We start from the raw sequence: 27542 nt of genomic DNA on the forward strand, positions 1-27542 counted from the left end.
ATAGGCTATTGCAGACGGTCGCAAGAGGACAAAGGCGCGCCTCTTCTCGACGCTCCGTCTGCTCCCGGCTATGCAAGAACAGGTTTCCGTTCCAGGTGCATATTTACCTCAATATGGCGCTAACGTGACCAGCTATCGGCCGAGATTCGTTGAGAACGGACCCTTTGCTCCATCCCAGGCTGGTATTTCCATGCCAACGTATGTTGCGTATACCACTTATTGCTTGTGGTGCATGTTTTTGGTCTGTCGTGTTGGTTGTGCGTTCATGTTGCTTGCATCTTGCAGAACAAGGCCAAACATTCGAGCCTCGTATCAATATCCCGGATATAAACACAGTCGTAATCCGGTGTTTAGAGACTTCAATCAGAGACAAGTTGGTACGTAGCGTGCATAATAACACTATTGGCGGTCTCAATGTACGCGACGGTTTTTATATGTTGTAATTTTGTATTGGCTAAATTAATGAGATTCGAAACACGAACGTCTAGACAAACCGTCAATTGCTGTACATGCTTTTATGGTTTAATTAAGCTCACTAACTAGGCAGCTATTAGCCAAAACTAGCAAATGAAGGACTTCATAGGACAACTGCTACAGACATGCATGCTCAGCGTGTAACTTGAAGTAGTTATGTGGATTAATTAATCATTTGGTGTGAAACGGCGTAATATTCTCTTTGTGTTACGTCAGAATTTACTTTAATTAAAATCTTTCACTGTTTCAACTTGTCTTCTACGTATTAATTAATTAATTAATGTCAGTAGAAATGTCATAGGCATCAAATTAAAAACAAACAACTGGCAAACATGAAATAAGCTAACATCTCTTTCCAATTAGCTCATCTTCTGCACATGCTACACTACAGAGAGATATCTCCTAGGTGCCAGGTTGCAGAGCTGTCTGCTAAGTGTTTGGCCAACCAAAGAAAGCTGTTGGTTAGGTGTAGTTTCTATGGAAGAAACTAGAGTTGTGGCTGTTTGCAGTTAATTACTGTCACTTAGCTTGATATTGCTACTGGGAACTGTTCTCGACTGCCAGTGTACATGGGGTAGTGCATGGGAGCCTGTGTTATGGGTACATTTGTTTGACTCTTTTTTGGTAGATGCACTTTGGTAAACACTACCCCATTAAACACAAGTTTGGGCTCATAGAAACTAGTAGAGTTACCTGGGTTATGAGGCATGTGCAGGTTTTATATCAGGAGGTCTGTGACCAGACAAAATGTAACCAAACTTTATGCTTTTTGTCGTATCCCAGACTCAGACCAACCCTTGTAATGAACACAATTTAATACTTATGTACTACAATGCACATGTGCTCAATATACTGTCACTCCCCCTGTTACTGTCATTACCCCCTCTCCCGTTAATTCTGTCATCACGCCCAGCTAACATACTAGAGTATTCCTCTCAAGTTTATTTTCACCATTGGTTTCCACAGCCTGGTTGGGCATTGTTGTGTCACCATCATTGGTTTGTTCTTTGTTTTGGTAGTCTCTTCAGTTTTTAGGCTGTAATCGCTGTAGCGCTGTTTTCTTGTTCGTTCTTGGTATCTATTATCGGTATAGGTATATGTACTTGTACTGCGGTTGAAGGTGGGGGAAGTTTAGACTGATTCGGAAGTTCAATGTCTTCATTGACTTGTCCTCCTTTTTATGCTTGGCTGGTTGGTGCTATTCTCATCTCCTCCCTTAATGGTGGATGGTAGCATGTGATCCGCATGCATGTGCCACTTGCTCCCTTGTGCTCGCAGTATATGCGTGCAAGGTCCATTGGCTTCCACTACCATCCCTGTGATCCATAGACCTCTTCTGTCGTTCTTTATAGCCACACTGTCTCCTGTCTGAAACATTCGTTCTTTCACTCGAGTAGCATCATGGCGCTGTATCTGTGGGGCTTGTTTGTCTTCAATGGTCTGACGAAGATCTGGTTTGAGGAGACTGAACCTTGTTCAAATTTGGGGGCCCAGGAATAGCTTTGCCGGTGTTCTTCCAGTAGTACTGTGTGGTGTGCTGTGATACTGCAGAGAAATCTGGTGTCCTTGTGTTTATGGGCCAGGTGGTGCTTGCTTGACGACTTCTATTGCCCATTCTGCTACTTTGTTGCTGGCTTGGTGGTAAGGTGGTAGCAACGTATGGCGGATATTGTTTTGTTGGCAAACGGTCTCAAACTCCTCAGAGGTAAATTGGGGCAATTGTTGCTGACGATTTCATGAGGGAATCCGTATCTTGCAAACAAGTGACGTAACACTTCCATTGTTTTCTGTGAAGTAGTTGACTTCATCAGAAACACCTCAAGCCACTTGGAGTGGCTATCTATGAGTACCAGAAATACATTTCATACACCCTTGTTCCTCTTGACGTCACCAGTAGGGTTTGAGACTGTCTTCTGTTATCTGGTTTGGCCAGTCGGATATAATCATCTTATACAATATACTTTGCACAAGGATTTGTACATACAAGTGTGAATGTCGACGCATGGTGTAACGATTAGCTGTATCCACTTTCACTACATTGACACTATTAAAATCCTGCTTATAAGGATAGACCAACTGTTATACCTTGGTGGTTAAAAGTTTGGTTGTCTCCTCATGATATTTGTGTTTTAATTAATTGTGAGAGATGTCACAAAAACTACAGAATCGATTATTATATCTTGCTTGGTTGCCTTTATGATATGAAAGTACCCCTAGATAACACATGTTTAGGAACCACAATGAGGAATCAATAGTCATAAACTTACTTGTATGTCTATGTCAAACTCAAAGTTATGTTCAAAGTCTTTACTGGAATGAATTTCATTATATGCTGTGTTGGAGGTGTACTGATTGTCACGGTGATTTACTGACTCTCAAATTATTAACCCAAGACATGCATGCACTAGGGTTACAGTAATACTTCTGCAGACAAACGGCTGGCTGGCTGAAAATTGGAATGCCATACACTCATAGTTATTGCTGGTGTTAATTAATTAGCATGTCAGATGTCTGCATGCTTTCCAGAGGAATCCAATAGCTATCAGATGTCAACAATCCCATGTTTTAGTCAATGTGTCCAGCCCTTTTCTTCATGCTCTGCAGCAGTGCACTGTACACTTGGCAGTCTATAGTCAATGCATATCATTTCTGTGTGAAGTAGCTGTTCTTAGTTGTACCATCAAAATTAGTCAGCAGCCGAAGGTTTAGCAGTTTAATGCTTTTTCATTGTGCTTGCACTTCACTTTAAGAAAGTATGGTTGCTGTCAGGAGCAAATGTTGTTTTTAGTAATGTATAGCACAGCTGTGCTGTAGTTATCTGCTATCATTAGCTATGTAATGGATTTTTAGAGTATTTTAGTAGGCTTATCAGAAACTGCCACTTTCGATTTGTGAGTTGGCATGCATCGGTCTGGGTGGCTTTGGAGGGGAATGTCTCAGCAAGAAATAGGCAAGCTACAGAGGATCTAGATTCATATTCGGCTTTGCTACATTGAGTGCTTGCTGCATGTGTGTGATTTATGTGTTAAGAAGTAGATGGCACCAGTAGCTGAAGATTAAATACTAGAAATAGTGCTCGAGGTTGTCATTTGTTAAACTGTATTTAGAGTTGATGAACTTTTTTGTCTTGATTTCTAAACGTTTTGGTGATGATCAAGCACGTGTGTATTTGTTTCTGCTATGCATGTGTCAGTTTTGCCAATTGTTATCTTCAGCGAAAATGACTTGGCAAAAGCACAAGTATGGTCTGCGGTGGTTGATGTTTGATTTGAAGTGATGTAAAATGAGCCCTTTTCTTGCATACAATCATTATGGTACATGGTAATTGGCATGCAACTCACTGCATGTGGCAAATGTGAGCAGCTAGAATGGTTATGTGGGCTTGCTGTAGCAATATGCTACGTATATAAGGTTTGTCAAGTTATCATTTTACCAAGGGTTTGCCGAAGTCTTTAGTTGGTACATAGTTTGGTTTAGAATCCTATACTATAATATGCGATTGTTCACTTCTGTCTGTCTACATGTTTGTAAGTAAAACCTGGTTCACAATACACCTCGCGTCAAAGGGGGCCGTTTCCGATGTGATGCGCTGGAATAGGAAAAAATCCTACCCAACGCGTCGCATCGGAAATGGCCTCCTTTGATGCGAGACGACGCGAAGTGAGGTGTATTGTGAACCAGGCTTAAGGTGCCGACTGACACGACACGGTCTCGGATCTTTGTGAAACGCGGGCGGGCAGGTCGAGATCAACTGTTTGAGATGAACGGCTGAGTCGGATTTGCTTAGACTGAGCGAAATGAGATATTGGTCTGAAATGAGATGTGCGGGAGTTTGTTTATTCAGTTAAGCAAGTATGCAGATGTGATGTGCACTTGCTTGCTATGTCTTGTCATTTTGGTATACGTAGAGTATAAGATGCACCGGCTGTAGTCAGAGCAGACTGTAGCCTGGCTCACCAGGCCTGCGGCTTACGATCTGTTGCGGTAGCGTGTGCAGAGGCATGAACAACACCCAGCCATCAACGCATTCTAATACCACCCATAAAAATAGCACCATCTAATGTCAACCTAACATTTGTCTTGAAGCATCATTAATTTCCAGTAAGGTTGGCATATTCCATCACAATTAACAAAGCTCAGGGTCAAACTTTTAGCAAAATTGGAATTAGCACCAGTGTTCACTAATGGACTTTACGTTGTGTTTTCCCCATGCACGATTATTCAGAGATATCTACATGAATATCAAAGACACCACCAGACAAGGAATCATCGACACCAAAACATTGACTCAGAACGTTGTTTTTCTTGAGGTGTATTGTATTCAGCTTTACCCTTGCCATTCTTATTGGTAAGTTAATATGATCACGTACACAACTGTTCTGTTATTCCATTGAATGCAATACATTGTGCTGCATGCAGACAAACACACCGCTCATAGGTTGGGTCCTGCTAGTGTTTATTTTAAGGACTTAGATCTCGTGCAAGAGTTTGATTTGTTTGATCTACCTATTTACTTTACATGTAATCTATTGGTTGGACCTGAATTATTGTGTTGTTTATGAACAACTGCACTGTATACTCTATTGGATGTAGTGACAGATCGGATGGACAAACAGACAGGCAGGTGCCAGGCACTGGTGTAATATGGATAGTGGGTAGTTTTTTGGGCAGATGAGGAACAAAGGAATGACAACTGGTGATAACACTGCTGCTCTTTAAAATCAATCAATCAGTGTGTTAATTAACACACTCTGCAATCTTGCTTAGGTCTTTTGGTGTGTACCATTTAGTATTTATTTTGTCTGTTTGTTGTTGCTAGTAATTGTTGCTAGTAATTTAACAAATTACAATTTAGTCAATTTGTAGTTGAACGTGTTGCATTTTGGGAGGCTGCTACAAACAGGATGATGATTTAATTAATTTAATTGGTCAATTTATTATATATTGTTGCAAGATACAGAGCTTACCGTATTACACTAATACCTCAGTTATCCGGGCACCTCGGGACCGGGCACTATCCGTAACTAGGAAATATCCGTACCTCAGAGGGTAAAGACCACACCAATAACGCGTCATCCAAGAGAGGAAACTGTGAGCTGCGTACAATACATCGCCATTTGGCGACAGTTGGGTCCTCTGCACCGAACACCTGGCAACTGATCTTTCTTCATCTTTCCAAATGTCTCCAATAGCTGACTTCGCAGTTTAAAAATCTCATAACATTGAGACTTCCCTTTCTCAATTTCTCTTATCACATTTTGCTTTGCTGCATGCTGAAGTTGACCAGGGTGTCAGTATACCGGCATGCAGCAAAATGAGGGGCCAAACAACTGCTTCAAAGTATGCTCAGTTTCATGGCAATGGTATGTGATTTCATTCCGCATGCTAGACCGTGGTCTCCAGTGCTTGTTTGATGCTCTTCCATGGCAATTATGTCTCTCTCTCGTATCTCTCAAAATGCCATCCATCTCTGCCATCATGGAATACGTGTGCGTGATGTTAATATTTGTCGCCTCACCTTCACCAGTACCACCCATCGTGGCGGCACTTGCCCACCCTATACCGGCATGCTGGTTTAGTTACCAGAACTGCTGCATGTACGTTTTCGTAAACCTCACTTATACTGGCATACAACAGAATGGGGGTAATACAGTAAGTGGACAAACAGATAGCACTGTTGACTTGATAGTAGTTAACACGGGGTGATTCTAAATACATAGGGTAGACAGACAACAACATGCTTATGTAAATGAGTATATGTGACTGTTGGATGGTGTTGTATGTGCAGGACCTGGACAGCAAATGATGGCTGGATTCTCAAGGATGTCACTGGCTAGTGGTGGGAAACAAGTAAGACTTAATGTTATTTGCTAGTGGCTATGCTGTATTACTGCACCTTCTGCTTCTTATTAATGTCTGCCAGATTACTGGCACATGTATAATCCTCATTTGGGCCTGCTGCAAATACAGGGCCAATGTGCCTGTTGATGATAAGCAACTGAAGTACAAAATACAAGCTACTTTACACAACAGCTACTGCAGGTTACACTCGTACTCAGTTCACTCTATCACTTTTTTCTATTCTTGCTCTACGGGTAAACCATTGTACTATTATGTTTCATTATGTTACCCGAGGCATGTAATGCTAGGGTACAGTAACACCAGTATAGACCAACAACCAACCAGCAACGTGCGAGTTAGGGTTAGATTGTTATCACTGGTATTATTTTAGCATCGCGATCTACAACTGCATCTTTCGGTCTACTCTCTGTTCACTCTTACTTTTGACTTATGAAAATTACAGTGACTCCTAAACGTTTCCCAATAGCACAGCCAGTCTTGTATACCGGGCCTATATGCAAGGCTAAGGATTCTGCATATCAAGGTCTTTGGTAGCCTGTGCTAAATTTTGTCATGAGATCGGATGCCACCAATTATCTAAGTGTTGGCACATTGCTACAGTAAATGTTTAGTGAGAAAACAATAATTACAGTCTAGCTGGCATACAGGTAAGGAGCAAGAGAACAACAGGGTAGCAGCCGAGGGTTTTAGTGCTTTTTGTTTTTGTCAACTTTAGTGTTTTCAACTTTTTGTCATTTGCTGTGTCCCTGCTTCAACTATGTGCTCATTTTTTGCCACATTGACTCATCTGCAATAGAATGTTTCTATGTTCTAGCCAATCTCACATACCTGGCTGTACTATGGCCTTTTCTATACTGGCATGCCAGCTTAGGTACAAGATAAACTTCATCTATACCAGTAATACCACAAATTTACAGAAGTTGGAATTATAGATATACGCCTTGAATTTTGTCATGTGCAAATTACCTTTCTTAGTTAAAGCTCTATTCCTAAACCAGTATGAAAAGAAATGCAGACCAGTAGGTGCATACGAGAGTGGGTTGGGGCTTATTATTTTAAAATTGAAATTAAATGGGAATGAACCACAAAGATGTTATATTACTCAGCACAGCAAGTAGCTGGTCAGTGGCAAGAGAATAGTCAACGTCTACAGTCACTCTAGAGAGGTGTCAATCACAACAGATTGGTTACTCACCCATCTCAAATGGAATACAGTAGCGTTTGTGTTTCACCGGCTGTGTGAACTTCAGTCATTATTGGAGGACATATCACAGACTGTTTGGTTGACACTGGAACAACAGTGTCCTTTTTACGTAGAGAATTTACTACTGAGCCAGTCAACAGGCAAAACTTTGACAGATAATTCTGGAATCTGTTAAAGTCAAAGTGCTTTTGGAATGGCATTTTTGTGGAGATCTCAAGTTTCTTATTGCCGACATTTGATCCAGCTCTATACTCGGAGCAGATGCAAGGAAGCTGTGGATAGACTTTGGGAAGAAAAAACTATTACGATGGGAAAGACAAAGACTGTTTACGCTTGCAGACAATGTCACTTTGGAAGAAGGCCACATCACCGTCGTTGTAGCAAACGTTATGGATGACCGAGGGCAACTGATTGCTGATGTCGATAGCTACCTCCAGGAAGGGACACAGTTTCTCTCAGAGCAGACAGCAATTCTTGTTGCAAAAGCCTTGGTCGATAATACGCTTGACATCGTTCCAGTGCAGCTCATGGCATTAGACAGTACTCTTAATCTGTGTAAAGGAGCTAGGCTTGCTGAACTCAACTAAACAGAAAAAATGGCAACAATGACTGCACACATGAAGTCTCAATCTCCACCTGAAAGAATATTGTCTGACGGGGATTGCTTGATCAGTTTTCTACACCATCATCTCTAAGCCGAAAGCAGAATGTCACTTTGACAACCACCTTAGACAGTATTCCAACATCTTTACACATGATGATGCCAAACTCGGGTGAACTAAAGTAGTGCATCATGAAATTCCACCTGGTGATGTCCATCCAGTGAAGCAGAGGCCACATAACATCGACTACCATATTTGACAAGAGAAGCTGTAGACAAACAAGTTGAGCAGATGCTCTTAGATGGAGTCATAGACAAGTTACGTAGTCCCTGGTTGTTACCAGTAGTGAGGGTACAGAAGAAGGATGGAAGCCTTTGCTTTTGTGTTGAATTACAGAAAATTTAACTTGGTGACTGTAATGACTCAGCCATGACACTGGATCAATGAAGCTCTCGACTAGCCAACTGGGATCTTGCTTGTTCAGTACTTTGGACTTGACTAGTGGATACTGGCAAGTGGAAGTGGGTCTTGCTGACTGGCACCTGACTGCTTTTACTCAGTGAAGCTTATACAAGTTTCAGTGATGTCTTTTAGTCTCGTGATGAATGCGCCTGCTATCTTTCAGAGATTAATAGAACGAGAACTCTTGCAGATCGATACATATTTGTCTACCAGGATTTTTGGAAGGTGTAGCAGTATGGGTGACACATAAGTCTGACACGTGGGCTCGGCATGTACTTGTTGTCCATGCAAGTTTCTGAAAGAAAAATTTCTGCTGGTTTGGGGAGTGGTTTAGGATATAAACCGTCCACTTTTGCTGTACATGTACTGACTGAAACTCAGCCTCTACAAATCACACTGAGGCACTGGCAAACTGATAGTAGGGTATGGATTACATTCTTAACTAAGTGTTTCTCATTACTATTACTAGGCAACAAATCCAATTACAATACTATAGGTATGCAATTAGAGACTCATGATTGACAAGTCTTCACCTTCTACCTCATTCTCACTGTATAAACGTTCCACAGGTATGAACAGAGACACTATCTATGCCTAGTCAGTACGCTGGAGGCGTAGCGGGCAGGTCTGAAGGCGTAGCGGGCCACTACGCCTTAGCATGCCTGGCTAGAACTCTGCTTGATGAAGTTATCACCTTTTCTTAATTAAATAATGTTTAATGAGCACATGTGGAAATTGAAGTTGGTGTTTGAACATTTGCACGTGTGACTTCACAAAGTTGGCAGTCTTGCTTGGGGCACATCGTCAGCAGAGAAGGGATCTGACTGGACAAGACGAAAGTAGTTGCTTTGGCTACAACTCCAACCCCACCTCATTAAAGAGCTATGCAGTTTTCTAGGCATTAGTAGCTTCTACCAGCACTTCATACAAGACTTCTTGAGCATAGCCACCCCACTCCATCGATCACTGGAGAAGGGTGCTGCATGGACATGAGACTGCAAAGCGACATTCGACTTGTTGAAGGCGTCTCTTATATATTTACCTATCCTCTCTCTGCCAAACTTCAAGCAAGAGTTTTGGCATGCAGCTGATGCAAACAATATGGGAATCGGAACAGTTCTTTCCCAGATTCTCGGAGATGGCCGGGAATGCGTCATAGCCTATGCCATAGCAGTTCTCTCACAAAGGCAGCAAAAAACTATTCCACGACAGAGCGGAAAGCACTGGCTTTGTCTAGACTGCTCATTACTTTTGAGTCTACTTATATGGGCAGAAGTTTATTCTCATTACAGACCATTGCCCGTTAACATGGTTGTGATCCCTGAAGGAACCAATAGGGAGGATGGCTTGATGGGTTTTAGCCTTGGAAAACTATGCTGTACAACATCGAGTACCAAAGAGGGTTGCTACATCAGAACGCTGATGCTTTAGCTTCTGTTACCTCATCATCTGGAAACAGATCAGATAGATGACGGTACTGAATGCTTAGACAATCTTTTCTTACCATATGCTTCGACGGTGTCAAGTGTACAACAATATGTGTTTACCGTTGTTCTACCGGAGGTAGACATCCTGACCTGGTTCAATGCTAAAAAGGAGGATGAAGCCTAGAAGCAAAGATGCACTTGAAAACACCACCATAAAGCTGCTATCTACTGAGCAATGAACAGCCAACCGATCAGTACGTCAGTATCTGCATCAGCGGAAATGGCTTTGCCTGATAGATGGGTTGGTCTGCCATGTGCCATCTACTGGTAGTCATCCACAAATACATAAAGTACTTCGTATCCAACTGAGACAAGACACATTGAGGCGACTTCATGATGAAAGTGGGTACTTTGTCAGTGACAAGACAGCATTTTTTTCTGTGTTATCAATTCTGGTGCCAGGATGCCTAGACAATGTTGCCGCATACATTCAGTCATGCTATATGTGTCAGTGGCGTAAACAACCTCACGTGCTGGTCAACCTGTTTCTGCTCACGGGCCTATGGAAGCATTGGCCATGGACTTCGTTGGTCCACTCTCGACAACATCCTGAGTATTTACTAGTCTGATGCGACTATTTTACAAAATGGATGTAGACGCTCTTGTTACTGGCCCAATCAACTGGCAAACACAGTTGCACAAACACTGGTGAATGACATTGTATCATGTCATGGAATTCCAAGGTCACTTCACAGTGATCAAGGACGCAACATTAAAAGCACAGTAATTGCACACGTGTGCAAGTTACTCAGTATTTACAAGATGAGAACAACCTCGTGGTACTCACAGGGAGACAGTCTTGTGGAAAGGCATAACCAGACAGCTATCAATACACTAGCTAAATACATCGATAATTTGAATAATTGGGACTTGCAGATCCCACAATTTTTTCTACATTTGAGCATGCAAGCTTGCATCAACAGGAGCAAGTTCATTCAGCCTACTTCGTGATAGAAAACCTAGACCACTAGCTGGTCTAGTGCTTCTGGGCACTGGACACTCAAACGCTATTCCAGTAACAGAATTTGGCATGCGACTACAATTAACGACAACTCAGGGATCTTTGTTATTTGCTGTACTCAACATTGTATGGGCTCAAGCCAGACAGACTTATAACTACAACACTCCTCATCACCTCACTACCATATAGAAAGAAGATCAAGTGTACTTTCATAACCCTACTGTCCAACCTGGAGTGTCGACCAAATTTCACCTACCATGGGAAGGTCCATGCACTACTTGTGTCGTGTTCCCTGGACCTACTGAACTACAAATTAACTGGAGGAAAACACAGGTGAGTACATTACAACTGTCTAAAACCAGCTTCAGTCTGAGTATCCATGCACTATCGATAACACACAGCCAACTACAGACGGTCATACGAGAACCTACAACAGATTATCTACCAGATGACGATGAGGATGGTGCTGTTGGAGAACAAGATGTGGAATGTCAACACGTCTTCAGTTGGTCATGGCGATGCTGAACCTCTACTGTGTAAGACATCAGCCTGCTTGTTTGCAAGGTTACTTCATTGGCCTTTGGACAACTTGACGTAACCTGTGAGAACACAGTAGAGCTAAGGGGGAGAAATGTAACAGTAGTTAATTAAGTGAAGACAAGTCAATACATGTAATATATTCCAATTGACTTCATCAGATGTGTTGCACAAACTCAGGTGTTCCTTATTTCTACGGAATGACAGATTATTACATACACAGATGCAAACTCTGTAAGAAGGAGAAGGATGTTTAGAAAGATGCTTATAGAATGAAAAGAACTGATGCAACACTACTAGGAACAAGTATTACAAACAGTTTGAAAAAAATGAGAAAGATGTAGGGTTGCCGTACGAAAAAGAATAGAAACAAGACCATCTAAGGGTGTGGTGTGACATCTTTCGTATACAGACTGACTGAGCAATACATCATCCCTGCATTGCACCATTTTCTAATTAGTAAGGTATAAAACACATTATAGTGTCTCTAATTAGAAAATAGTGCAATGTAGGGATGATGTATTGCTCAGTTAGTCTGTATACGAAAGATGTCACAGCACACCCTTACATGGTCTTGTTTCTATTCTTTTTTGTACGGCAACCCTACATTTTTCAAAAATGTTTCTAATACTTGTTTGCATTCTTTCTGCATGAGTGTAGATGCACAGCGGTAACGATGTTCCCGAGCAGATGTTTAGTATACAATTGGCGAGGTGGACAGTGAGGCTAGAAATCGACACACTCTCTGTGTAGCACTCAGTGCAGGAAACTTGTAGGTTGGATTTGGTGCAAATGCAATCAGAATTTAGAGAGAAACGCTAGTGGTAGAAGAGTGGCTTCAATCAGCATAAAGTCTTCAATTGCTGGAAGCGTTGTGGAGGGCAACGCACAGTCTACACGGGACTGGTGTGGGTGTATGTGAATGAACTGGGAGGTGTAGTGTTCGGGTCATCGAGAAATTGTATGCGGGGGTTGATCCCTCGAGAGGGGACCTTGCACCGCAATGACAAATTTGAGTAGTCATGGACCTGCTTCGTTGCAAGTGCAGAGGTTTGGTATAGAAATCAGCTTTGTAGCATAAATGGTTGATACTGATTTCAGCTCTTAGAGAGACTGAACACGAACTCAACCCTACATACCAACGCTATCGCGTTGGTGATAGGGATCTAGGTGATGTAATGCAGCTAGGTGGTACAGGTGACAGTATAGTGTTGTTCTGACTGTTCAGTAAAAGTTGATCAATAACAACTGGCTAGTTGAATCGTACCCTAGCTGGGAGTTTGCTGTATTATAGTAATTAATTTGTCGTAGCCATTGTAAGTAGTATACTTGGCCATTGTCTCGACATGCCTGTCAACTGAAGTCCATGAAGTGTTACACATGTGATTGCCGTTTTGGGGAGTTGACTATGCATCATCCTTAGGGTGTGTCTTGCATACAGTTTACTTTTCTTGTCTCTTGGTAATTGTTTATTCAGTGATGTTGCACTTGTTCTTCTATACACGCGAGAGTGATTTACTGAAACAGATATTGGTGAGCTGGCCATTGCCTTTGTTATAACCTTCACATTGTGTACTTTCTAATCTGTTGTTGAACTGAACAACTATTAAAATACAGTCTATAATTACACAGTGCAAAGTTGTGAAAAATTGTTCAACCAACTTTTTATGACAGTAGGTTAGTTTAACTAGTTTATTTTTGCTGTTTGACTGCTTAGTGTTGTAAGGTTTTACATGGGCTTAGTGATGATGCTATCATTGGAAAGATACATGGAATAGGAAATAAAAGTGTGCTAATAAGTTATTCACACGGTAATGTTTCGTTGTGGTATGAATTTTATTCTAATCCTTTTTCTTGTAGGATGGTGGAATGCTTGGTCAAGAATTTGTGTATGCATCTCCAGCACCTTCATACCCAAGTGATCAGTTTGCTGGTGGGCTATCACATTTTATGGTACCTGGTCACAATCACCCAAGGCCGCAAGGTGGTGTTGGAGGCAGTAACTCAGGCCAAAGAGTGGAATATTCGGCAACAGCACAGGTCAAAATTCTATGTGTAGTGGCAGTGGTGGTGATAGATAGCAGTGCTGTGTGTGTGTGTGTGTGTGTGTGTGTGTGTGTGTGTGTGTGTGTGTGTGCGTGCGTGCGTGCACGCGCGCACGCACTACTCATGTGAGCTGATTAGGTTGTCTCATAGGAATATATTGGAGGAACTACATTCTTTTATCCACAAGGCTCACAAGCGGTGAGTACAATGAACATGCTTTTATTGCATTACAACTTTTATTCTTTCGACATACTGATTTGAAAATGAAAATTTTAGATGAATGTTTGTTAATTGTTGGGCTTTCTCGATTGCTCTTTCTATTAATAGTGACGAATATACCTAGTCACTATCTAGGAATGGTTGGCGGTGTCAATATATAAGCTCATTTGGCCCTTACTCTATCTTGGCTCAGAAGCACTAGTGCAAAAACTATTAGCTTTGCTGAAGTTTCTTGATTTTCTTCTCTATGTGTGTCAAGTTTGAACGTCTAGAACCATTTGGTTTGTTTTTAAATGTATTTGTAATAAACTGCAGTTTTGTCTGACCAACTAACTGACTTTTTTTAGACGGTTTTTCTCATTTTGCTTGCTTTCTCTGACTGAAGTGGTTACGTTTCTTTGCTGCAAAGTATCCTGGGCAGAAGCCTTTTTCGTTTTGCGATCAGTTTGCAAAATACGGCTATTACAATTTTGTTTGAGTAGTGTGGCGTGGTCTCTGCCATTTTGGAAGTGTCACTGCACATGCTCAGGGTTTTCCCCAGGATCTTTTAGCAGGGCGGGCCGCCCCATTTGGATTTTAAGTGTGTAGTCCTAAAGTATTTACCAACAACGCGAGAAAATTTCTGGATCTCAGGACTCTCTACATGGGTATGAACATTCTATCTATTTGTATGCATACAGAAGGCACATGAAGAGGTGGAGACAATGGTAAATAGAAATAGGTAAATAGGTGTATGTGTACAGCTTTGTGTGCAGCTTTCTCATAAAGTGAGCTATGAAGTTCCACCTTCAGACCCCTTTTGTTTTGACATCAACTGTCAAACAGGCATGTAGTTGCATTCTTTAAGCGTTATTGTGAAATTAATCTAAATTAGTTGTCATTGTCCTCCCACTTTGTGGTTGAAGATCTCTTTACTGTCCATGCTAGACGTATCGTTTCATCTAACTTTTATTACCAATTGTTCTACTGATTGTTCAACTGTACCGTCAGTAGCTCTGTCAGTAATATTAACCACATGTTAATATTAATAACAATATATTAATATTAATAATTTGCCCTGTCTGATTTTAATTCTGGGGAAACCCTGCATGCTCCAATAGCTGGCACTCGCAACAGTTTCTGTTTTCAAGCGATCCACGAAACGTTTATGATGAGACATGCAAGGAGTTGTATACATAAAGCTCTCAAAAGATGTACCGATAGTTGGACTTTGTTTATGTAACGGCTTATGTAGTTAGATATGTTGGCATAGCGCATACATTAGGAAGTGTGTAGAGATCACATATCTGCGCCTGAGCAGTACTTGGCTGTCTTTCGATTTGAAATCTACTTGAGCTGATTTTTGTGTGTCTTCTTTGGCAATTTTTTGATGTGAGTCGTGTTTATAGTTGTAGTGCGTTGCAATTGCATTCAGTAGTTTTGGAATTTATTTCCTGCAACAGCTGTAAAGGTAGATGAGAACCGTAGCTACTTTTATAGTATGCCTTTTGTACCTTTGAGAATAAAATTTGTACAGTGCTACACCACAGTTGGCTAAATTTCCAAGTCAGACACACTTAACGTGTTGACACGTATGGGAGAATCATGATCAAACAAACAGCTAAGCTAAGTAACACAATCTGTTATTACAATCTATGTGTATGATTTTCATTAGAAAGAGATAGATAGATAGTTTTTTATTGGATGTATCAAATTTTTAGTACAATGACATTAGATTGATACCACAAACTACATACAATGTCAGCCAACAATAGGACTAGTCTTCCTAGGGGTCCTGTTAATTCATGTGATATTTCTTATGCAAACAGGGAATGACAATGTGAATGAAAAAGATACAAAAACATTATAAATGTATTTTAGTAGGAATGGTTACACAAACCGGCAAAAAGCAAACAAACAAGTGTGCAATACTGTACCAAATTGAGAGTGCAAAAAATTAAGTCACCATTACAGAAAATTATAAAACAGTGTGAGTTAGTCATGGTACCCTGAATTTGGTACAGTATTGAACTATCCACACTTGTTGTTCGCTTTTTGCTGGTTTGTGTAGACATTAATTTCTACTAAAATACATTTATAATGTTTTTGTATCTTGTTGTATGACTAGAGCAATAATGTCAAGTGATAAGGACTACATGTAGGTTGCAAATACATGTGAAATAGGCAGAATGTAAAATGATTCTTATAAGACAAAAACAGAATAGGTAATTATGTTTAAATTGTTAGTGTGCAGAAAATGGCAGATTTATACTGCTGTAACATACTGCTGTTTTGCTCTCATTTCAATTAATCAAGGAGTAATGCTGTAACTCTTATGGACTGTTGAGCTTGTACACTTTTTACTCGTGGCATTTCTTTTTTATTTATTTTTGGGAACAAATTGCAGTGATTAGGTTGGGTGATCTTTTTTTGTGACTGCAGTGAGTCAATGAATCTTGTGCACTTAATATATATGTCATGTGTAAACCGTGGATATGGACAATCATGGGTTTCTAGTTTTTCCGGGTTATTTTAGGGTTAGGGTAGCTTAATGTTGTGCATGGTTTGTATTGGCAATCCATGGTTTGTACAAACAATCCATGGACTGTCCATAGCCACGCTTTGCGCATAACAAATACGCACTAAAAAGTGGGCAAACAAATTATAATGTATTACCCCGCTTAGAAGGGCATGCCCTTCTAAGCACATACTGTTCTAAGCAAGGTTAGCAGAAAGTGCGACCAAGGAATCCTGCAACTCTACCTTTATAGGCGGCATGAAAGCCTCGATATGACTGTCAGCAAGTTAGTGCTTGTGCAGTCTGTAACTTGCAACATGTCGTCGTCTGCAGAGGAGTTGGAGCATTGAGGGGAATTCGAAGAACAGTCACCATCAGCCGATACTGATAAGAAAACTGCCAGATTTTCATCATGTGATAGTGGTGTACCCTGAACTTGTCTTCAGTGTTGGTTGAAGAAAGGGAGGCGGTTGCGACTATGCAAGAAGAATGACAGCTTTCAGTGAGAAACAGGCACCAGTTGTCTCACGACAAAGAAGGAATCAAATCCAGATGCCAGTTTCCAGAAACAGCCTTAGTGGAATGGCCTACAGGTTTATGTAAAGATGGAATAACGGTGAATGGCAAGTGTATCAAGACATAAGGCCAAAAATTGTTCCAGGATATTTACCCAAATGAAAGCAGTGAAATTTCAAGGCATCAAATGGCTGGTTGCAGAGGTTTACCATTAGACACAAGATAATGTTTAGAACTGTTACTTCTCAAGCCAAAACATTGTGGAAATACATAAGTTTTAGCTGAGCAGTTTCTGTCTTTGTCAGGGAGAAACTCCAAAAGAATCAGATAACTAATATCATGAATATTGCCAACATGTATGAAACCCCGTTCTGGTTTGATTTACCAAACACTAAAACGTGTGATTTGCGTGGAGTGAAGGCAGTGGAGTCAAAGATAACAGGACATGAAAGCTGCAATATGCTGTTCTGTCTGTAATGGGAAATGGCACAAAACTTAAATCTATAATAATTTAGAGAACTTGAAGAACATGTCAGAGGGAGACTTTCCGAAAGACATCAGTATATCTGGGTTGTTAAGGAATACAGCTATCTTTATTTGCATGTGCATGCAGCGTCATTTGGGAACCGGGCACGACAGCGCAAGGAGAGAGTCTGGTACGAGGGTATACCCGTCTGCTGCAGAATATTATTTTTGCCAAGTCAGAGGTCTTGCCTTGTCCATCCCCAGTCAACGAACAGGTACTTATTTTTACTCCTGAGTCAATAGAGAGGCAATTGTGTGTGTGAGTTTCTTGCTCAGAAATTATGCCATAGCTTACCATCACTGACTTGAACTTACAACTCTGATGGGTCCCAGATGTACTCACTCTCTAGGATGACTCTCTAACCAACTGAGCTATAGCGCGCGCGCGCACACACACACACACACACACACACACACACACACACACACACACACGCGCGCGCACACACACGCACATGTCAACCATGCTTTTCATTTATGATGCACTTTGGTACTATAGTTGTATTTACTGATGCTACAATGTATGGTTGTACAATATTTGTCAGGTTCCTGTGTTTGCTGACAGCAACTCTTTCATGGGTCCTCCATCTCATGTTGGTCAGTTCCATTCAACTACTGCAGGATATAACACAGCAGCAGGCATAAGACAGGTGTGTTGTCGTTGATGCATATTAGATGTGCAGTAAAGCCTTTAAGGAATAACACTGGGATGTAGGATTTGATTTTTCGTCAGTTGGCAAGCCAAATGTATCTACCACCGGAAGACTCAAGTATCTTGTCTTGTAAATGTGGCTTTGCTTACTGTAATTGCTGTTCTGATATTTGCAGGATGTCCTCAGAATATAGAACGATATTTTGCAGTATGTCCATTGGAACCCATCGATGCCTCCTCAGAGATGGTGTGTGCTGCTTACAGTAAACTAATCCATTTGTGAATTTGGATAACTTGTAAATAGTTGTTAATAGCTGAATGGGTTAACGATGTCTTGTAGAATCCTGGAAGTTTGGGTTTTACTACAACATGTTACAAAGCTGTCAACAGTAAAGACAATCTGGTCTACATGCTAAGAAGAGTTCACGGTTTGTTGCAGTTGGTCTTGATGACTCTAACAGTAGTTGAATAGTTCTATGACTAGGTTATCGCTTATCTGGTGCCAAAACTCCTCACTTGATTGATCAATGGAAGAAACTGAATATTTCTGGTGTGGCTACTCTAAGGGAAGTTTTTCAAACAAAGACATTTAAAGACCACTGTAAGTGAATTTGTGCTTGCATGCCTCTGGTGTGTGTTGTGTGTGTGTGTGTGTGTGTGTGTGTGTGTGTGTGTGTGTGTGTGTGTGTGTGTGTGTGTGTGCGTGTGCGTGTGTGTGTGTGTGTGTGTGCGCACGTACGTGCATGTGTGTGTGTGTGTGTGTGTGTGTGTGTGTGTGTGTGTGTGTGTGTGTGTGTGTGTGTGTGTGTGTGTGTATTGGCATCTCTACCACAACACATTGGAAAAACCATGTCTCAAATAAAACAATAAGACAAAGATGGGGAGATCCTAACACTATAAACATCAAACTTATAAGGCGACGTATGCAATGGCCAGGGCATTTGGCTCGAAAGACTTAAATGATCTGAACATTCCAGAAAGCTGTTGGTATGACTTAGCAAATAAATCAAGATCCGCCTGGAAAGACCATTACCATGCCTGCCTGGAGTCTAGTCAAGTGTCATCTGGCAATGTTGATTTACAAACTCTTGTCTGTCCTGAATGCCTCAGAGGTTTCAGACGCATTGGTGACTTGAAGAGACACAAATGCATTGCTGAAAGAGAAAAACCTATACATCAGCAAAAAGGAGCCATTGCATGCCAGACCTGTAAGAAGTATTTTCAAAGGAAAGGAGGCCATGCAGTACACAAATGCATCGATATGCATGGGAAGACTTTTTTGTGAGTTTGCCTTTGTCCCCACTGAAGGGGTAGCATGTCTGTTTAGACGGAAGCAGTACAGTGCCACCAGGCATAACTGGCCATCCGGGGGTTTGAAAGTCAAACACACGTAATTAGAATTTGGCGTTCGCAATTGCGTTGAAATTTGGAGACAATGTGGAGAAATAAAATATCTGTTTCTATATTCAATTTCTTGTTCGAAAATGATCTTTCTAAGGGACTCCCATTTGGGGAACTGTGATGTTGACGTTTTGAACATATTATCACGTTTCTCGCTGTCAGAAAGACGCACAACTCTGAAATTTAGTCCAAAGCTTTGTTATATTGTTTTCTAAAATCATCGACGCGATTTTAAAATAAAGCTTCTGCTTTGCAGATATTCATTGAAAGGGTCCCCGGAAAGGGTTTTGTTTACGGTTGTGTTTGTCCGTTGAACAGCAACTCTCGGCAATGAACGTAAACGAGTATGTTATTCAGACGTTGGGGCAAAAATTCATCGAGGCAATTTTCAAAAGACACTTTCAATACAGAGTTACAACACAATGAAGTTGTTGTTCTAGTTGCTACACCTTTAATGCTAATAAAATAATTATTACAACAGAATTTTCACATAATGTGTAACACTACTTCAGTTCACTCAACCTAGAGTACAAGGACAGCACAAAACAATAAATTCTTCACATCTAGAGCTTGTCATCCGATCACGACAAGAAAGAGTAGCAAGCCAGTCACGGATCAGCTCGTCGAATCTCTCATTCGTGCCGAAATCCACATCCTGGCAGTCCATAGAAGTCGTAGGGGTCGTAAAAGTCTTCACATGATCTTCAGCAGAAGAAACAGAGCGACAAAGTGGACATCTTGATGTCCCTCAAAGGGGAGTCTGCTGTTCGTCGGCAAAGCCACTATTCCGTCTCCGTTTTTACTCAGATAGAACTCGCCGCCGATTCTTGAATACTTCTCGCTTGCAACTCGTACGCGAACGCTTCGCATCAGCCCAAACATGTAATGCAAACTGCGACTGTTGTGTGGTTACGACCAAGAGGCAAACGTCCTTGGGGTGCAGTCGATTATGTCAACCAATCAGCAATTAGCCATGCCTATTCTTCAGCCAATCAACACACTGCATTTCTATCTTCTTTCCAGAATATTCTATAGGCCTATAATTAGATTACTGAAGAGACCTCACGCTAACGAACACGTGTGTGCTGGCGGCATTACCATAGGTCCTTGGAATTTCACTGTAGGGTGCGTGAAAGTTATGGCCAGTTATGCCTGGTGGCACTGTACATGAGGAGGAGGTGTGTGTGTGTGTGTGTGTGTGTGTGTGTGTGTGTGTGTGTGTGTGTGTGTGTGTGTGTGTGTGTGTGTGTGTACAGGAATGGGTGAGATGTGGTCTCACCCAATGTGTTACACCATGGAATGCTCTTGGTGACTTTGGCCAAGGTCCAGGAGGTTAGTTAGCGCAGGTCCATTAGACTCACTCAATGCAAGGAGGTCCAGTTTCTAGAGATGTGGGGAGCTATTGTCAGAATACTAATTGGTGAGTGTGAACATTCGGGACCTTTTGATCACAAGTTCAAGTAGGGTTGGGCTTGGGCTTCTTAGGAATGTTTTCACTTACAACTGCCTTTCTCAACTCAGGAGTATACCCTACTCACGCAAGTATGATCTCACCCCCAGTGGTTCATCAGGGACCAAGGAAAGTATTATGGGGCGTTGCTCAAGAAATGACGCCTAGGTGATAACATCGCTTGCTATTAATTCAATTAAGCATCCCTGTCAGACTATGATATTGCTAATTAAAATGTTGCAGTCTCTCACTAAACTCAAACAAATAAACTCTGATACTAATCGTATCCTTATTGCCTTGTCGTCACGAATGTTGTTAGTTGTGTCAGCAATGCTGTTCTAACGGACCATAGTTTCATCCATGTTTGCTATGTTGAAAACCTTGTAATCATTTCTCTCACACAACCAGATGATCTGCCAATGAGAGCCGAGAAGGTCGTCTTGGTATGTTTCAGGAAGTGCCTGTGACTCGTTCATCTTCTTCCTTTTATTCTCACAACGCGTCTCTTCCAGTTTGTTAGCTATCCATCACTTGCTTTGAAGTCGACAATGAGCTCCCTAGCTACTCGCCTAGCCTCATCAACGAGCACAGTCTTAGATACAGGTAGGCCAAAGTGGCTCCTGTCTTGGAAGAATTCATAAAGCTGATCATCGAGCTGCACACTTATTGGCTCTCTGCCCCCATGCATTTTTCTTGCTTTCTTTCCTCTTGACATTACATCCTATCCTTTTTTTTGGCATTAGGTGTCACCTTCAAGGTTACACAATAATGAGGCAAAGGCATGCACAATTTGCTGTTGCTTGATACCATACAAATTATTGTCAATTAACATCAATTACAAGGCTCTGTGGGTGTGTTTCCACTAGCGCCTACACCGGTTTAGCAAGTAGTTTAAGCAAAACTGGTTTAAGATTGACCTGTTTCCACCTGTGCTAAACCAGTTATATTCTATACCTAAACCGATTTTCTAAACTCGTTTTGCAGTAGTTTTAGTGAAGTGGTTTAGGTTTAACTAACACATGACAGCAGCACGCTTGTTTAGATGGCTTTTGACAACGCCGTTTTGGTGGATATTGACTATTTTGCTTGGATAGGATTGCCTTAAAAGATGTAAGGGTTGTTAAATAGAGGAAAGAAATCAGCAGCTACAGAGAGAGAGAGAGAGAGAGAGAGAGAGAGAGAGAGAGAGAGGGCGGGAGGGAGGGAGGGAGGGAGGGAGGGAGGGAGGGAGAGAGAGAGAGAGGGAGGGAGGGAGAGAGAGAGGAGAGAGAGAAGACAGTGTCCTTGGTCATCGTCATGTAAATTCCTACTAGCAGATGCTGAATCAGTGACAACCAACAATTGCTCTGACTTGGTGACACGGCAGCCCAATTCTTCAAAATAAGGCATTCCTAGACGCTTTGTTTTGCAAATCCCGGATGTTCACGTTCCTAGTGGAAATAGACACTTTCTTGAACTGGTTTAGTTTTCAAACACGTTTGAAACTAGTGATTGTTTGGTGCAGCTAGTGGAAGGTGTAGTCTTTTGTTAGCCTAAAAGACAAAAAGGATTGATGAAAGTAGAGATAGGAGTAAGAACTACTTTCTTCAAGGCACGTTTGAAGATGATATCAGAGGAGTCGTATCTTGGTTGCCATGGATACCTGGTGCATTTTCTTGTCACCAAACTACATGTTATCTAAATAGATAAACGTGGATCTGTTGTTCTCAGTACATTTTCTAGCAATTCCAATCTTGAAACAAAAGTTGGAGAGTGGTGGCTAAAGGACGAAGCGAATTGGAGGACTTGGATCACGAACTACTGACAGACATATAGCGATGTCAACAACAGAAGATGAAAATGAACCAGACAGTTGGTGTTCTTGCAGCAGTGATTGTTTGCACTTTCGAATTAGTCCCAATGCACACCCCAACACTACCCTTTGGTTGACGACACAGCGGCTATCTTGCAAGGCATGCAAGTATGTCATCAATTTGTCCAATGCTAGTCCAAGAAAAAGGGGTCTGTTGTGACCTTTTTCTGCTAGTTGTACCATTTTCTCAGGCTATTGGTTTGATACTAGTAACTCTTTTTGATATGCATTGTGCATTGATTAAACTGTTGACTTTGTGATTCTGTGATTCTGTGATTCAGCAAAAAAAGTTGCAGATGAGCACATGCCCTCGTAAGTCCTCCTTTTTCACCGGCTCGGACAATGGTCAGCCTAGTCTTGGAGTCATAGATGTGATATTGTTCTCTCTTTCTGTGCTTAGCTGCCGAGTGATCTCAAATTGGCACGATCTCTTTGGTAGTGGTAGTAGTTCTTTTATATCTTTTGTCGTGAGCCAAGCATGAATACCACCTTGCTGTAGCTTAGAACTCATGAATGGTGTATGCTGACGGCCTGATCCACGTGGAATGAAACAGTTACTGTACTAGCTTGCACTAAATATTTTCAGTTAGCTAAAGCCCGTACGAAAATAAGATGTGTACGAAAATAGTCATGTACAGAAGTTTGTGGATTTGCAGTAATTACGTTTATAGACTTTTATGTGCTAGAGCTGTGTACACTTTCAACAGCTTTGTAGATGTGTTAATTTGTGTGGTAGCTGCAGTATTTGTTTATGACTACCATGCTGGTTCTGAAACTTTGATGTCACGTCACTTCTCTTCAGTGCAGCCTGCATCACCGCATAAACAGAGACCATCAAATCCTGTGCCTGGAGGCACGTGTTCTGTTATTAACTGACATTGACATGTAACAAGTGTTATTCTGTGTAGGCAGTGGCATAAGCAGCAACCCGTATGGTCCACGAACAGGGCATACCAATTTGTACAGTTCAGGGCAGAGTCTTATTCCTGAGGCTCTGTTGTGGTCATATATTGTGCAGTTGACAGGTACACTGAGGAATATACACGATGCTGGTCTTGCAGCTCGAGTACTATTTCCAAACAAAATTCTCATCAGTGGCCAATCACGGTAAAGTTAAGTTGGTTACTGTTGTTAGACTTCATGATATTAAAATTTGTCTTACTAATACCAGACTTCGGCTGAGTTGTGTTGGTCTTCTGGATATTGTTGAGTATGAAAATGGTGCTAACAATTCAGCGACTGTGGCTCGACATCAGCAGGATGATTTGTTATCTCTGGGCAGGATTCTGCTGGCATTGGCTTGTAACAGCTCTTTGGTAGCGATACAGAGAGAGAATGTGCAGAAGGCTCTAGAGACTGTTGCAATGAATTATTCCAGTGATGTGAAGAATTTAATTCTGTGCGTTGATTATTAGACATGGCCATTTTTGAGTATTGTAAGTCTTTTTCCTTATCAGCTATTTACTGGGCGGTCAGCAGCATGTTCGATCTATTAATGAAGTCATGCCAATGATTGGGGCTCGGTTCTATACGCAAGTTGAGAATTGCTTGATGCATAATGATCTTTTGGAGAATGAACTTACCAAGGTTTTGAAGTTACATTTTTGTGGTTCTTTGCCACAAGAGTGCAATCATATTGAACTATATTTGTTTGTACAGGAGCTAGAGAATGGCCGTCTGTTTAAGTTGCTTGCCAAGCTTGGAGTTATCAATGAAAGGCCACAGTGAGAAAAGTTGTTTGTTAGAGTTGGTGGACATGGGGTTGACCTATTGTCAGGTTGCAATTGGCCTTATTTGCTTGATATTTGACAAACTTTTTGTGGTAGGCATATGGTATCTGCTGCTGCAGTACAGAACTAAGAATAGTTACAATCACATTCCAAACTGGTTAAGTGTGAATTTGACTTTGTTTTGCAATTGTGCTATGTGGGGTCACAACAGGAGCAAACTGTGTGTGGCCTGAATAGTTGCACTTTGGTCTGAAGACGCTTGAATTGGAAGATACTGTATAGAAATAGTTGCCATTATTTGATTAGAAACGCTTTCCTTGAAGTAAAGGAACAGTAAAGCAGTTTGATGAGGAATACATGTAGTTTGGAGGCGTCAGCATCAAGATGATTTAGAGGTTTCAAGTTAAAACGATACATTTGAGTGGTGTAGACATATTAGGCATTACCAAACAACCTTTAACAGCAGCAGGAGTAGCCCTTTGAAATTAGTTAGGTGTATACACAGCTGTTCTTGCTGAAACGATAGTCTCTAGATTTAAAGGCACTGTCAAAATGACAGTGAACTCTGAAAGAATACCAAAGTTGTCATTGAAGGTAGTGTTTGATTAGAAGAAGTAACAGTATCTAATACCCCGTTTACACTAGAGACTTTAGAACTGTTCTAGGTATAGTAGAAATTGATCTAGATGGCCAAAATTGGCATAAAAACTGAGGCCTACTGAATCATTTTTAGTAGTGTAAAGTAATTGCAATCTTGAAGAAAATTTGTCTGGTCAGGCTTGGTTCTGAAGTTGCTAGTGTGTAGGCATTAATGTGAGCAAAGTATGTACTTCTGCCATGTGCAATAAGTGTCACACATGAATCTACTAATACTAGATATTTGAACAACTGTTGCTAGATATTACAAAGGGTAGTTGAAAATGGTTATGCAATGGTAGACCAAACTTCTAATCAAAATTTAGTGTAAGCAAGAAATTACAAACAATAGTTGTTGCTTAAATTGGGTATGTAGTAGTTATAATGCTTTTTGTTCAACAGGTCAGTAGATGTAAACAGGCATCAATTGGGTTTTTTGCAGGTTTGGTTTAGATCATTCATGGTCTGAAACTGGAGATCGCTATCTGCTCAAACTCTTTCGGGACTACTTGTTTCACCAAGTGACAGACAGTGGTGCTCCATGGCTTGATTTGAGTCATATTGTCCAAACCTTGAACAAGGTATAAAGTACATTAATTATGTCATGATTTGATCATTTTGGCTAATTAATGTTACTAATAAAGTTACAGGAGGTTGTATAGTGGAGAGTTTTAACACAATAGAAATATCCGGTAGTGGAAGTCAATGTTAATCATGTACCTATTGTACCATCAGTTTGATATAACTCAGTAGTAACTATTTCATTGTAATGTGTTTTACATGTATTAAGTTAAACGAAGAAACGAGAAGCTTGTAGAAATTTATACTACATACCTGCGTAGCAAATTGTGCATGCATGTAGTGTTGCGGGAGTATAAGATAGACATGTCGCCTTAGTAATTATTATTGATGATTTATTGTCTTCATGGTGTACAGTCATGTTTCATTGTTGTAGCTGGATGCTAGTTCACCTGAGCGCCTTTGCCTTATGTCAAGAGATGAGCAGTCTGTGATGGTTGTGTCATATCAACATTTGAATAACTGTCTTTCGTCGTCATTCACTGAACTTCAGCAAGCTTGCAATTCAGATGTCCAGTTTGCATCAGAGCTGTCCAGTTAGTTGGCAATGACTGGTCTAGATTTATCTGAAATATGAACTTGATTCATGGTATTTGTTAATTAAAATTTAGCAACTATTTTACAGGTAGACGTTATGGAGTGCTATTCTTTTAGTTAGGTGAAAAGGCAGTGCAGCTGTCACAAATTTACGTGCTCAATAAAAAGAGTAAATTATACCTTCATGAAACATCTACAAATTACCAAGTCACTTGAGAACTCATTCAGTGAAGAGAATTATATGCAATTTTTGCTTGTTATTTGTTCAGTACCGAATAAACACACACACACACACACACACACACACACACACACACACACACACACACACACACACACACACACACACACTCCTCCTTCTGTATTGCTTCCATCTAAACGGACACGCTACCCCTTCAGTGGGGACAAAGACAAACTCACAAAATGTTTTCCCATGCATATGGATGCATTTGTACAGCATAGCCTCTTTTGCTTCTAAATACTTCTTACATGTCTGGCACTCGATGGCTTCTTTTTGCTGATGTATAGGTTTTTCTCTTTCAGCAATGCATTTGTGTCTCTTCAAGTCACTAATGCGTCTGAAACATCTGAAGCAGTCAAGGCAGACAACAGTTTGTAATCAACATTGCAGATGACACTTGACTGGACTCCAGACTGGCATGGTAATGGTCTTTCCAGGTAGATCTTGATATATTTGCCAAGTCATACCAACAGCTTTCTGGAATGTTCAGATCATTTAGGTCTTTCCTAATTATGTCTTGCCAGCGTTTCTTAGGGCCATCTTGTGGACGATTTTCTGATAACCACCCATAGATTCGAAGCACATCTTGAAGATTCGATGGTTGGACATTCGAGCCAAATGCCCTAACCATTGCATAAGGTGACTTATAAGTTTGATGTTTATAGTGTCAGGATCTCCCCATCTTTGTCTTATTGTTTTATTTGAGATAAGATTTCCCACTGTTGTGATAGAGATTCCAAGACATGACAGAATTAAGACATCTATTATGAAAAAGTTCAATTGAATATGTTTCTTCAAAGGGGTCCACGATTCAGAGCCATATAATAGTGTAGAGAGCGCACAAGCATGATATACTTTGCAATGTAGTCAGATTTTTATCTTCAAACACATCTTTACGTAAAGCTCCAAATGTCTTGGATGCTTCAATTTTGGATCCAAGATATGTGAAATTTTGCACATATTCAATGTCACCGTGTTCAGTAATTATAGGACTGCATGTATGGGAACATGCCTCCCTACTTGCAGCCATCACCTTAGTTTTCGGAATACTCAGTGATAAACGAAAATCTTG

The 27542-nt window shown here is 40.9% G+C and overlaps 1 protein-coding gene across 2 annotated transcripts; it reads left to right on the top strand.

Moving 5' to 3' along the window:
• Window positions 1-11: 11 nt before the first annotated feature.
• LOC134189726 (PAN2-PAN3 deadenylation complex subunit pan3-like) lies at window positions 12-26440 on the top strand. 2 transcript variants are annotated; one of them, XM_062658089.1, is made up of 17 exons: window positions 12-198; window positions 286-377; window positions 6263-6324; window positions 13450-13629; window positions 13786-13833; window positions 17938-18042; window positions 18108-18162; window positions 18221-18291; window positions 18385-18472; window positions 18529-18645; window positions 23484-23604; window positions 23660-23854; window positions 23919-24146; window positions 24205-24334; window positions 24407-24471; window positions 25556-25694; window positions 26069-26440. In XM_062658089.1, the coding sequence occupies exons 1-17, from the start codon at window positions 71-73 to the stop codon at window positions 26231-26233; spliced, it is 1989 nt and encodes a 662-aa protein (XP_062514073.1). In that variant the 5' UTR covers window positions 12-70; the 3' UTR covers window positions 26234-26440. The 2 variants fall into 2 exon arrangements, with proteins under 2 accessions (XP_062514073.1, XP_062514074.1); XM_062658090.1 differs by lacking the exons at window positions 12-198; window positions 286-377; window positions 6263-6324 and adding an exon at window positions 6413-6516.
• The last annotated feature ends 1102 nt before the right edge of the window (window positions 26441-27542 follow it).

This window comes from Corticium candelabrum, chromosome 14 (assembly GCF_963422355.1).
Source record: "Corticium candelabrum chromosome 14, ooCorCand1.1, whole genome shotgun sequence".
Classification (NCBI taxonomy): domain Eukaryota; kingdom Metazoa; phylum Porifera; class Homoscleromorpha; order Homosclerophorida; family Plakinidae; genus Corticium; species Corticium candelabrum.